Raw genomic sequence first — 14,061 nt, 5'->3', positions numbered from 1 at the left:
AGCCAAAATGATTGCCCTGATGGAGCGATGGTCTTAGCATGATGTTGTATTCCTCCCCATGTATTGTTAAGCTGCCTTGGGAGTTGTAAAGTTGAAGCGTGGGGTAACACATGTTTTAAATAAACAGATTAGAGGTGTTTCTGTTGCATCTTCTATATCTGTTAAAATATGCATGTGCACTGACTCCCTTTTACCAGTTTGTTAATCAGCCTTGTCAAAGCTTCCAGGCTTTATGGAACTGGCTCTCACGACAGCAGCCATTGCAGTCCTTGTTCTGCATCCAAGAAATGCCTGGCTTGAGGAGAGAGTGCAGTACAGGGAATGGGGAGGCAAGATTGAATGAGGCACTGAAGGGCGGGTCTCCCCTCCAGTGCAGTCTTTTTAAACCGCGAGGGCTCGTTTCTCCTGCAGCTGACATGATCTGGCAGTTGGTCTAGTAGATCTGTCCCTGTTACTGCTGGGGAATAAAAAAAAATCTGCCTGTGCAGCAAACCCAGTGGAGTCCCTTCTGGGGAATGCATTTGGCCTTGAGGGTTGTATGCCCAGGTCCTTAGTCCTGGGAGGTGGAGGAATTGAGCCTGGCAGGCAGGTTTCCAAAGGTCTCAGCTCTCTCCTGTGCAGTCATCAGTCTCTGGCAGTATGTGGGGCTCTGTTTTAAGAATGGGGGAGTTTCTAATTCTATTGATCTTTTTGGTTGCTTTTTGTGGACAGTTGTTGTTCTAATGGTGAAGCTTTTCTAGTAAGTGTCTCTTCTGTACAGGCGTTGGTTGACAGATCTCAGTTTGGACTACATCACTCTCACACACTCCACACTCCATCACTCTTAAAGTGGACCATAAACCAAGAAAGTGTTTTGAAGTCAGTGGGAGAAAGCAAGTGGGAAGTGGTCAGTGAATCACCCCCTAAGATGCAATCCAAACCTATTACATCAGTGGTGGAAACATCTAATTCAGTGGAGTTAAAGATGGCATCTTACATGATGTGGTAGCATCTGGTTTTGTGGGTTACCGCTTTTGGAGTTCATTCTGTTGCCTGTGTGTGGTTTTATATTAGATTGAGATCTTTGAAACTGTTAATTGTGCAAGTCACATGAAAGAAAAATGGCATCAGGAAACAAAGGAGCAAGTATAGTGTTTAATTTCTTTATTGCTGCAATTGACCAAATGCGATGCTCATTTCCTAAAAAGGCAATGAGTTGTTGGCATCCGTCTTTCTCAAGAAACAATGGGAGAGTGTGCCATTGAGGGTAAGGTCAAACCGTTGGTGAGTTACAGCGCCTGCTGTGGCTGTAGAGACTTATATGAGAGAGGCATGTTTTATTGCAGCTGGGGAAGATGAAGGCAACCAGTTTCGCTGTTATATATGCACCATGATGTTTCTTCTCTCTGTGCTCCTCCCAGCGGTCATGAGTATTGCTTGGTTTGGTAGCCAGCTATCAGATTCTGGAATATCCATAGGGAGCTCATATACAAAGGACATGAAGCTGATCTTATCCAAGCTTCTGCTTTAAGGTAGGGTGTGAATATCCTCATGACACACTAGCATTCATTACGTAATTCTTTCTCCAGGTAAGTTTATTAAAATATATCAGATAGACAAAATGAACCAAGTCCCATATTAATGAGGGGAATCATTTTTCATGAGTTGCTGTCATGTGGGAGATTCAGACAGGTGACTTCTTTGGACCTCGTGTAGAAACACTTTTTTAAAAAATCAGCATTTACTCTGTGGAAGAGGGTTTAGCCATTGATGTTAGTCTTTTTGGCTGTGTACACATAGCAGTTTAAAGTGGATTTGAGGTGTGCATGTTTTTCACATTCACATGGCATTGTCCTCATCCAAGTGGCAGCCATCGCTCCCTACCCCCTGTTTAATTTGGACAGTCCCCAATTGATGGATAAAGTGGGGCAAACACAACTGGGATTCTTTTAATAAACCCAGTGTTTTGTGTACTATGGTATATTGGAAAACCCATATCTAAAAAAAGATTTTAAAAAATGTGTTAGGCACAGGTGAACAAATACTTGAAGAAGAGTTTGGATTTGATATCCCGCCTTTCACTCCCTTTAAGGAGTCTCAAAGCGACTAACATTCTCCTTTGCCTTCCTCCCCCACAACAAACACTCTGTGAGGTGAGTGGGGCTGAGAGACTTCAAAGAAGTGTGACTGGCCCAAGGTCACCCAGCAGCTGCATGTGGAGGAGCGGAGACGCGAACCCGGTTCCCCAGATTACGATACTACCGCTCTTAACCACTACACCACACTGGCTCTCACACTTGCATGCATTCCCACAGTGACCCTCAGATTTCCTGAACTTGGAGTGATTGAGGAAGTACTAATTGAGGCAAGGGGAGAACAGCACACAATATGAATGCAGCCCCTAAAGCACTGCCCAGTAGTGTGGCTGGAAAACAAAAATCTCTTGAGACAAAGTTCATTTGAAAGTGCTCCTCTGTTGACAGACATGCACAAAAGCTTGCATGGAAAAATCAGATCTGTGTGACACATGTGCGTATTACCATTCTAGTGTGTACACTGCCTTAGCCTTATATGTCGTCTATTTCATCCTAGTTCAAGGGCTTCATTCTCAGTTGCCTGAACATGCACAGGTCTCTTTGTAGTGGTGTTTACAAGCCTCTGTCATTCATGTTTAAATGGCCACCCAATGAGAATGATACGTTATTTCTAAGGTGCCTGGGTGGCCTCTGACCTGTGCAAGCTGCACCAATATATCTGAACAAGAGGAACATATTATAAGCTAATGTAAATTGTTTAACCGCTACTCTTGCAGCTTTTTTTCTGTTTCATATATACTCATGTAATCGCTGAGAAGAAGAAAATTATATTCTACCATCTTATACTAGTTGCAGAGACTGGCTTTCTGAATTGTCAGTAAAAGACAACTGGAAAACAAGTAGCAAGTAGTCTATGTATTTTAGTAGAGCATAGAAGCTTATGTGTTCCTAAAATGTAGGAAATGTTTTATCATCCAGAGTACGTGTTTATACAGTTTAAATGTTGAGATTACACATAAACTCGGGTGGCAGCTTTTTCCTAACTGCATTATATCTGAAAAGGAATAATTATTTAGGCAATTTATGAATTTTTTTAACATATGTCACAAAAAGGTATCTGAATTGTCTGAAACAAAACATTAGGCTTTTTCTGTGATATCAGGTAAAATTCCAGTGGCATAGTTCCATGTATTTGGATATATACGATGAAGAAAAAGATTTGACATCATGATTTTTTTTAAAAGTCGTACTGCTCTTAAACTAGCCTGGGGAACCTATGGTTCTTCATACTTACTTAGATTCCAATACTTCTCAGCCTCATCCAGCATGGCCAATGGGTGATTGGAGTTGTGGTCCAACAACATCTAGAAGGTCACATGTTTCTCACCCCTGGTGCCTTAAAACATTTGTGTGTGTGTGTGTGTGTGTGTGTGTGTGTATATATATCTATATATATATATGAACCACAAAACAGCCAGGGTTGTACAGGGAGGCACGATGAGACCTCAGTTCAAACCCTGTTCATCATGGAGCTGTCTATATGACATTTTAACCTAGCCTACAGTACAGGATGGTGGTGAAGTTGGAGTTGACAAGACTGTGATGAACAAAATGTTAAAACAATTACAAAGCAACAGGTGAGACCTGCCCCATGATGATTATTGTTGGGTCCTTATAGAATTGCAACAGTACCGAGAAAGAATATATTTCAGTGTTATGGTCTGCTGAATATAAAAACTTCCCAATATTACACATGCCTCTCTTTACAAATCCAGCAAGATTGGCAGCTAGTTTTTTTGAGTCAGATCTACTCAAATGAAAAATGGCAATCTATGCTGAGAATGCATATTTAAACCCATGCAAATATAGATGGAATATAGCTGCAAATAAGTAGCAGATGAAAAGTGTTAATATGTGGAAGCATTATGAATGACATTGTTTGTGGTTCAGAACAAAATGTTTTTTGATGGGCAAAGGACATTCATAATTGGCACTTGTGGAAATTATTACTATAAGCAGACAACAGTGTACAGGAACACCAAACATCCTGTTGCTAGATGTGTGGCTGTTATCTTTTGAAAGCAGAATAATTCTATGAAAAATGGTCACTGAATGTCGTAACAGGAACATTTTGAAGTGTTCATGCTTTTGTCTTGTGAGATTGGTGCTGAGTACAAGCTGAAGTGCCTACTTCCTTTGCGGCTAACCACTACATCCTCTTTGTAAGAGATCAGTTTTCCTCCTCCAAATTATCATTCACAACAGCTGCCATACTTCAAATCCAGGTAGCTTATTCTGGTGTGTTAATCAGTTGGCATTTGGGAAGTACTGCTGTTTTGACTTTTTCTCTCCCTGGAAGTCAATGGGAAAACTGAATTTACAGTGTTAGGAATTGACTTTGTGGCAACACAGTGCATCTTGTATTGAAACTGATAGCTAGTTTACACTGTTCCCTAATTGTTTAAAGTTCCTTGGTATTCAGATGTGAACAAATCCCTCCAAATTGCACGTTTATATCACTTTGATTTATTGTCTGTCCTTGTTTCGTAGTCTCTTGAACTTCATCAAATACCAATTTTGTCAAGGCTATCAATCCTCATTGTGATCTATTAAGAAAGATTAGCACTTTGCAGATGTAGTTTAGTTTATTCTTTGCTATGTTTATATTCTACTTTCCTGTTAAAACCAAAGCTGCTTGTAGTAGAAAATACAATATAATAAGCATATAATTAACAGAGCACAACCATATAAGAAGCAGCAGTATTCTCATTTAAAAAGTTAAAGGGACCCCTGACCATTAGGTCCAGTCGTGGCCGACTCTGGGGTTGCGGCGCTCATCTCGCTTTATTGGCTGAAGGAGCCAGCATGACTAAGCCGCTTCTGGTGAACCAGAACAGCGCAAGGAAACACCGTTTACCTTTCCACCGAAGCGGTACCTATTTATCTACTTGCACTCTGACGTGCTTTCAAACTGCTAGGTTGGCAGGAGCTGGGACCAAGCAATGGGAGCTCACCCCGTCGCAGGGATTCGAACTGCCGACCTTCTGATCAGCAAGCCCTAGGCTCTGTGGTTTAACCCACAGTGCCACCTGTGTCATTTAAGTGATGCTTAAAAAACAGAGGCTCAGATTCAAGTAACCTTGAATCATTTAACCACAAATGAATTGTAATAAATACAATACAGTTACAATCTAGAATCGGGGGTCTACAACACAGTGCCCATGGGCACCATGATACCTGCAGAGTCTTCACTGGCATCCCCAGCCAGGGATCCATGCTCTGAACTTTCATTAAAAAATAGCATTTAGCCCTCCTACTAAGAAAGTTAGGAAGTAAAATGTGCAGGTACCCTTCTAAGTGATTTCTGTGAAATGAGCCAGCCTGACTGCTCCTGCTTGACAGTGTTTTTAGCCAATGGGTAAGAGTTGTTATTGGTGAGTTGTTTGCAATAGGAGTCCCTGGGGTTGTAAAGGGCTGCTGTTTCCTACTCCCATTTAGTGTGCTTTTTTCTGCTTTTATCTTATGTTCTAGTCCTTGGAATCTCTGTAGTTTGCCCTTCCTTTTCCATAGCAACCAGGATGCATTTTTAGCGTGGTGGGATTGTCTTGAGATCAGGTAGTCCCTAAAAGTAATTTTCTGCTAATACTACTGCACAATAAGTGTGGGTGATATTAAAGAACCCTGCCCCCTTCTCACCAAAGGCAAAGGTGAAAACTTTGTAAAGAGGCTTAGTCATGTCTTCAGCTGTGCAGGAGCTAAGGATCAGGCACTCATTAAGATTTCACTGTATAGCTAACTTACAGTACCCTAGTATACATGTCTACTGAGAAGTACATCTCTTAGAGTTTAATGGGGTTTACTCTAAGGTACAGGATGACAGCCTAGGCTTTGATTTAGTGTTGGCATTGAGGAATAAAGGGTTATTGTGCCTTTAACAGTATGTGTCAGGCAGAAATTCAACAGACTAAACCTTTTCTAGTATGGAAATATGATTTTGGGAAAAGCTTTACCCCGACAGTGCTCTCTAATTTTGTGTTCTGCCATCCTCCCCTCCCCCAAGCAGCCTTGACCTATGACACACTCACTTGGCTCCCAAAGCATGTTCTCAAAATTCATAATGTTCCCACTGGTCCACAAAGGTTGGCAACCTCTGATCTATATTGGAATAGCAAATAAGTTTCATACATGTGGGCAAAGGGGCGGGGAGGCAAAGCCTTGCACCCATATGTTCCTTATGTTTAAAATGTATATCTGACTAATTCTGTCCTCAAAGGCACCCAGGGAGCTTAAAAAATAACAAAAAAAAAAACACACATAAAGAAGTAATAAGAGAACAAAAAGTTACAATTGAAGTGGGTTAGCCCTTGCTTCTCAAGGGTTCTCTGGAAGAGAGAAGCATTTTGCTTGTACTGTATCAGAAAGGATGCCAGCTGAGCCTCCCTTGGGAAGCTGTTCTGTAATCTGAGGGCAATAAAAGAAACAGTACCGGGATTGCCTAAGCGAGCCTATGGTTGCAGAACATGAAACAGGGACTTGGGTGATGACCTGCGTACCTGGACAGGTACACACTTGGCAGCAGGTGGCTCTGCATGTATCAACTTGCCTGGAAACCAGTTGGGAGTCACTGTGATGGATAGTCTTAGTCTGACCTCTGCATTGAGTTGCCTGCAACGAGATAAAGTGTCTAATAAATGTTAATAAAAATATCAACAATAATTCTAGACCAACTGCAGTTTCCAAATGGTCTTCAAAGGTAGCATCAATATTATATTATATGACAGGTTCATAGTAACATATTTTTTCCATTAGAACAGTATTTTAAGGAGCCAATACATCTTCCGGACTAAGTTGTGGGAGACTTTTAAGTATAGAATTTATGTATACAAGTTGTCTTACAGAAAGTGCTTTAGATAATGCTAATAGTTTAGCCTCATCATGGACTTGCATTACAACTGAATGCAGTCAGTGTGTATAGACTTTTCTTTGCTATTGTGGTACTTAAGCTATTTCCTTACTTGTCTGCTTGTTTTAGGGGATATAATTTTTAATGCCTACTATCCAGAACTGCCTCCTGACTTCATCTTTGGAGAGGATGCTGAGTTCCTTCCTGATCCCTCAGCTTTACATGTGAGTACATCTCTAGTGCTTTGTGTGCTGTCATTTATACAGACACCTACTTGGCTGCTTATCCATGGCCCTCAAGCTCTGGAATGACGTGTGTTCACCCACCTTCATATTGGCAAGCCTTGCCTGTGCTGGCAGGCATTTGGTGGTGGGGCTAAGTTGCTTATTTATTGCTCTAATTGTTGTTGGTGGATTCTTTGTATTATAATGTGTTCTGTATTTTTAACTGCATTTTGCTAATGATGTGGTTGAATTATTATAATTATAATTAATAAGTACCTTCAGCTATTGGTTGCAGCAGCGGGCTGAAAACGCACAAAACCAATTAAAAAAAGTTGAACTGAAATTTGCAAACCCAACAAAGATTTTCAGTCTTGCATTTTCGTTCTTTTATTATCCTAATGTAAATTAGATTTTGCCTAAATTTCGTGAATCAGGGTGCTGTCAATAGTTGGTCATTTTTTCTATAGCATACCAATTGAATAATTGTGGTAACTGTTAGTTTTCGTAGAGAATACATTAAAGGTAAAGTTAAAGGTAAAGGTACCCCTGCCCGTACGGGCCAGTCTTGACAGACTCTAGGGTTGTGCGCCCATCTCACTCAAGAGGCCGGGGGCCAGTGCTGTCCGGAGACACTTCCGGGTCACGTGGCCAGCGTGACATCGCTGCTCTGGCGAGCCAGAGCCGCACACAGAAACGCCATTTACCTTCCCGCTAGTAAGCAGTCCCTATTTATCTACTTGCACCCGGGAGTGCTTTCAAACTGCTAGGTTGGCAGGCGCTGGGACCGAACAACAGGAGCGCACCCCGCCGCGGGGATTCGAACCGCCGACCTTTCGATCGGCAAGCCCTAGGCGCTGAGGCTTTTACCCACAGCGCCACCCGCGTCCCAGAGAATACATTACGGTTAGCTAAAAACTACAATCCTGGAGAGAGACTTCCATTGCCTGACAGAGTTGTGACATCTGCTGAAAAAGTTTGCATATTCCTCTGGGTTTTCAATACTTCTACCTTTTTTTTTTAAAAAAAAAAGAAATCTGCTGCCACATGGCCCTTAAAGTGATCACATTGTAATCTTTCCTTTTCTGATGAGTTATCTGTTTTTCCTGCTACTGTTATTGAGCTGGACTTCCACTGTCACTTTTCTGCCTTTCATGATCAATCCATTTTTCATTTTTGTGGACCGCAACATTCTTGCCTTGAGACAGCAGGCCTTTCAAGGATAAGAAGGGCTTAGTTCTTATATGGGTCGGATATTGTAGTGGGGAACTCTGAGGAACTCTTTCCACATAACCATCTCTTGCAATCCAGGGAGTGGAGTCGTAGAGACCAAAGGCATGGAACAGTATTCATTCGGGAAGATTAGAAGTAGAGGCCATGGGAGATGTTTCATCTGATGTCTTAGCCCTCTCATTGTAAAACGCCTTGCTGTGGGCCTAATAATAGGTTAGACTTCCCTCTAATAAACATTGTATAGGTTTTAAGAAGGGCTAATTCTATAGTACTGAAAGTACTATTTGTGAGGGTGAGGTTCTGTATTAATACCTTGAAGCATGGACGTGAAGTGAAGGTGTACTCCAGGTTTCATCATGTTAGGCAACACTCTGAAAGCTGAAGATTTAAGTGTGTGTTTTGTAATAAGGATAGGCATGCTTTCAGGGAGGGAGGATGCAAGAATCAAGTATGCTAGATGGATAGCCCTTCAAAAAAAAAGGGATGTCATTGTCTAAGGTGGTAAACAGATCATCCCTCCCTTGAGGAAATGTTTTTGTTGAACTATGTTTATATTATGAAAAGAAACTACTCCATGGCTAGAGATAAGGATCTGGCCTCATCCAAGTAATACATTTATATAAATGCAGTAGTTTTATCCATATACAGTAGTGCAAAGCAAGGGGTAACTAGCATGTGGCTCTCCAGATGTTGGACTCCAACTCCCATCAGCCCCAGGAAGCATGATCAATGGTCAAGGAGGGGAGTTCTAATCCAGAAATAGCTGGAGGGCTGTAGTTTAGCTGCCCTATGCTAAGCCACAGTTTGTGTATGCAGCCAATGTTGAAGCTTAGCTAGGAGGCAGGGAGTCTCCTAGAAGCACATTTTGCAAGTTGAAAAGAAGTATCTTTCTAATTCCTGCCTTTTAATTTCATTTTTTAATGAGAAATCATTGAAATTAGCAATTCTGTGCCCTTTAGGTTCTAATTATTGGACCATAAGAATTTTTCCAGAGAGAAAGTAACTGCTTGCGAATGTGCAAGTAAAACATGTAATTTGTCTGATTAGTGCATGTCATTTAGGAAATAATTAGCTGTAGTTAAACCCCTTTAAAATATTTTTTTTTTCAGTTTGTAACTTCTGTTCTACTTGGAACAGAAATATCTTTCTTACGGGGGTTCCTTTTTGTTTTGATTTTTCCCCTATATAGCAATACAGTTTGCCTTGATTTTTGACATTTTATAATTGGAAAAGGAAACCAATAATATGTTGTATTGGGGTAGAAGTTGTAAAACTTTTCTCATCTACACTTTCATCCAAAGTCTGCTTGCTTAGAGGCAAGCTGATTTATAGGCGGCGACCATTTTGTGCTGGGGTTCTGTTCCTGGACCCTGCAAGCATCTATAGAGAGCCCATCTTCTGGGTCCAAAAGGAGCTAGGCCACTTGGTGGTTGCTCATCAGTTGAGCATGCAGAAAATGGTTGCCATCTGTACGTGAATAGCAATTACTTTTAAGTATAAGTTTGGTTGATCAAGTCTATTTTGGACTATGAGAACAAGAAATACTAGCCAGTTGTTTGTTGTGTACACTTAAGGGGACACACTGCATGGTTACAATTTGAATGTTAAATAATTTGTTGTATATTCAGAGCTACTTTCATACATTACACAGAGACTCTGAGACTGCAGAAAAGAGCAACTAAAAGGATCAGTGAGCTGGAGTAATTCTCTATGAGGAAGGGAACTTATGGGGGGCGGGAAGGTTCGAGGACATGTTAGAGGTGCATAAAAACTATGGCTGGTGCGGAGACACTGAATACAGATACAATTTTCTCCCTCTTTCATAATAGTAGAACCCAGGATTGTCCAGTGAAGCTGAATGAAGCGAAATTCAGGATGGGCAAAAGAAGGTGCTATTTCACACAGAGATTTTCAGTACAGAATTTGCTTCAATGGGATGTAGTTACGGCTGAACAGGAGGTTAGACCAATTCATGAAGAATATGGCTATCAGTGGCTACTAGTCAGGACTGAATACTATTTTGAGGCTCAGAGGCAGTATGTTTTTGAATACCAGTTCCTGGAGAACATAAGCAGCAGAGTGCTGTTGAGCTCATGTCCTGCTTGTGGGCATTCCATAGGCATCTGTTTGGCTGCTATTGGGGACAAAATGCTGGACCAGATGGGCTTTTGGTGTGGCCCAGCAGAGCTGCTCTTATGTTCTTATTGCCAAAGGGTTGGCCTATCCTAATTCCCCGACCGGTGTGCCTGCCAACTACAGGTGTTTGCAAACACCTGTCTGTAACTTTCACATTTTTACATTTCAGGTGTATGTTTAAATATTTTAAATGTATGCCTAAAGCTGTAACATATAAACGGATTCTGATACTTCCTGTGAAGTGGACACTTTGGATATAAGTGGAAACAAATGCTTGTGGCTGAGCAGGTGATTGAATAGATGGAGAATGGAACAGTTATCAGATAAATATTCGTATTTTTCTGTTGGTTTATGAGCATTGGTACATATCAAAACTGCTTCAGAATAAAATGTTTTCGATAGACCTTTTATAGCAAATCTCTTTTGCTTACATGTTGAACTTGTACAGTGTTTGCAATTAATCTGTGAAGAACGGCTCTGCATAAATTTAATCTTATTAACTGCTATCAAGGGCTTGATTCTTGTGTTTCCTGACATTTATTTCCTTGACAATTATTGCACTTAATTCTATACTCCCTTAAAAAAAACACACACACAAAAAAAACAGTGCACCAACTGAAGATCTTGCTGTTTTCTGTAGTACAGCCAGAAAAAACAGTAGCAAGCTGTCTTCTTCAAAGTCACGTTCCTGGAAGATATTCCGGCAACCTGGATGCTTTAAGCACATTCTTAAGAAAAACAAGTTCCATTTAATTAAGAAATGATTTGCTTATTCTCTTAATGACAGGAACAAATTGCATCTTATGCAGATTGTTCCTGGTTTTAGAAAGTGATCATACCACATGTATGGGAAAGATGTCTTACAGGCACACAAGCTCCATCCTGACAAGCGTTGTCTTGACAGTTCAGATCTAGACTTCTAATGGCTGGTTAAATATCCTATGAGCCAAAACTAGCTGATTGAAATGGGTGGTCGCCAAGCATGTTGAGATGGCAGGCAGCAGTTCTGCTGAAGTCAGTTGTTGTAGGACTTCAACTATGTGTCATCCGGCATGGTAGCAATAAGTAATATTGGTTGCTTCCTTTTAGAATGGAGTACTGTTCTCTCTCACTATGATTGAGCTGCAATAATTTCTAAGTATTCAGTTTTCCTTTTCTTGCCCTGAGTGGTTTTTAAAAAGTGGAGGCTAGAGGGGATGCACTTCAGTATGCTTTCCAAAGCCATAGGAGTGGGCTGGAAATCAAAATAAATAAAAGATCCAGTAGCATGGTTGTATTTTGTCTGTATAAGATGGATGCGCAACTTGTCATTGCATATGTGAACTTCTCTACTGTGTATTTGGTGTGGTTAATTGTTTCTAACCAATTTGAATTAGCCTGATCCTCTATTCCCTTTTTCCCTTTCCTCTTCTATGAAGAAACCCTTTCTGGGAACCCACATTTAACTTCTTCCCTGGTCTCCTTGCTGGCCCTAGTAGGACCAACTTGGGCAGTTAGGCCTGGTGATCATTTGATATCTACCGACTGGGTTGCCGCCCCCCCCCCCCCAAAAAAATGACCCCTGAATTTTTGAATTTTATTGATATTGTTGCTGCATTTTATGCTGTATTTTATGCTGTTTTAAAGTCGCATTTTAATCAATATTTTATATTTGCTGTTAGCTGCCCTGAGCCCGGTTTTTAAACCAGGAAGGGCGGGGTATTAATAAATATTTAAAAATAAATAAATTCCATACGGGCTCTCATGTAATCTGAAACATTCCAAAGTGCACATGGTTAGAAAGTCCTGTTGAGTTCATTGTGTTACTTCCAGGTAATTCTGCTTAGGAAGATGCATATATAGGAACATATGTACATTTAATAAATAAAGTAATAAATAAAATAAGTAGTATCTGGAAACCTGGGGCATGATATAGCCAAAGCAGCTGAGCACTTTTAAGCCTCCTTGAAGGTATGAAGAAGCATATGTTGAACGCTCTTTGCTTGAAATTACTAGGATTTGAAAGTGCTTGACATCTTTGGCTGTTTGTGCACATGATATTTTGGTTGATGTTAGAATCATAGAGTTGGAAGGATCCTCAAATATAATCTAGTCCAACCCTCTGCCTGTTCAGGGCAAAGGTACAGTTGCTCAGCTCAGTAAATATTTCTATATTTATACCAAAAATCCTTCTTTGCCTAACATAGGGCTCGTCCACGGTTCCCTTTTGCCTTACATGCATTCTAGGTTCTATCTTTTCCCAGTTTATGTCCCACTATTGTCCCCAGGAAAACTCGCTCTTTAATGCTGAATCAAAACAAACAGCAATTAGTCTTCCACGGAATGCGTTTTGCTCCTGTTCGCTGGTAAAGAGTGGGTTTTCTGATCCTGACTGCAGTCAACTGTTGTATTAATAGAACCAAAAGAGAGAGATACTCAGTGTAACCCCTGGTTAGTTAACAGATATATTAAGAAGTAAGTGATTAAAATCAATTATTTTCAGAGAACAATACTGTATGCATGCATATAAGGAGGAGTTAATGGCATATATCCTTGTACTCAAGGGATAGGCCAAATGGCCTCAATGTCTTCTAGAAGCAACTATAAAAGACATGTGGGGACTATCACTATTGAGCAGGAAAGAGGGTGTCAATATAGTGTGTGATTGTGTGTTGCAGCTCCCACAAGTGTGAGAACCAAGCAACCTTTCCTTCTGACTTTTCTTCATGGTCTCATGCAACAGCAAACCCAATGGTAGGCTGCTTCACATGCCAGAATATTTTCTATTTCATAGAACACATGCCTGTAGTAAAATATTGTTAAATTGGTGGCATGGCAATATTTGATTGGCGACCCATAGTAAAATAGGTATTAAATGCAATTAATCGGAACAGCATTAAAATAGCATTTCAAATCTAAAATTGCTGTACTCTCCCATACAAATGTTATATAGTTTTATGAATTAAGACTTGTCACTATACACTTCCTCACCTGCTGTATGTTTATAAAAGGCAGAAATTACACTGATGTTTTCCAACCTTGATGGTTTTTAATTCATCAGTATATCGGCCTTGGTCCAGTATATCTGAAGGAGCGTCTCCACCCCCCTCATTCTACCCGGACACTGAGGTCCAGCTCCGAGGGCCTTCTGGCAGTTCCCTCACTCATAGTTAAGAGTGTTGGACGAGAACCTGGGAGACCAGGGCTCCAATCCCTGCACAACCATGAAACTCACTGGGTGACCTTGGACCAGTCTCTGCCTTTTCAGCCTGACCTACCTCATAGGGTTGTTCTTGGAATTAAATGAAAAGGAGGAAAACCATGCATGCCGCCCTGAGCTCCTTGGAGGAAAAGGTGGGATAGAAAACCAGTCATTCAACTTGCAGAAAGAAAATCCTTGCTGCTCTCCTCTGCTGAGAGGGTGGATTCTCCATTGAAACATACCATGTTTAAGGGGGCATGTTCAGTGCAGGAGAGGCCAAGCTAATACAAACAGGAACTGAGTAGAAAAGCAAACTGTCTCTTGTGCACTGTGGATTTTCAAGGGGATATTTACTGAGACCTTTTGTGGTAA

The 14,061-nt window shown here is 40.9% G+C and overlaps 1 protein-coding gene across 1 annotated transcript in view; it reads left to right on the top strand.

The window, feature by feature from the left end:
• The window catches only part of BABAM2 (BRISC and BRCA1 A complex member 2), a 125,988-nt gene that overhangs the window by 8,490 nt on the left and 103,437 nt on the right, over positions 1-14,061 (top strand). Inside the window, exon 4 of the mRNA XM_083434536.1 lies at positions 7,048-7,142. Within this exon, the coding sequence (XP_083290662.1) occupies positions 7,048-7,142 (95 nt within the window). The remainder of the gene's footprint in view (positions 1-7,047; positions 7,143-14,061) is intronic.

The sequence above is a fragment of the Podarcis tiliguerta genome (assembly GCF_965153285.1).
Source record: "Podarcis tiliguerta genome assembly, chromosome: 3".
NCBI lineage: Eukaryota > Metazoa > Chordata > Lepidosauria > Squamata > Lacertidae > Podarcis > Podarcis tiliguerta.
The sequence above is the reverse complement of the archived record's forward strand: the minus strand, read 5'-3'. Positions and strand labels throughout refer to the sequence as shown.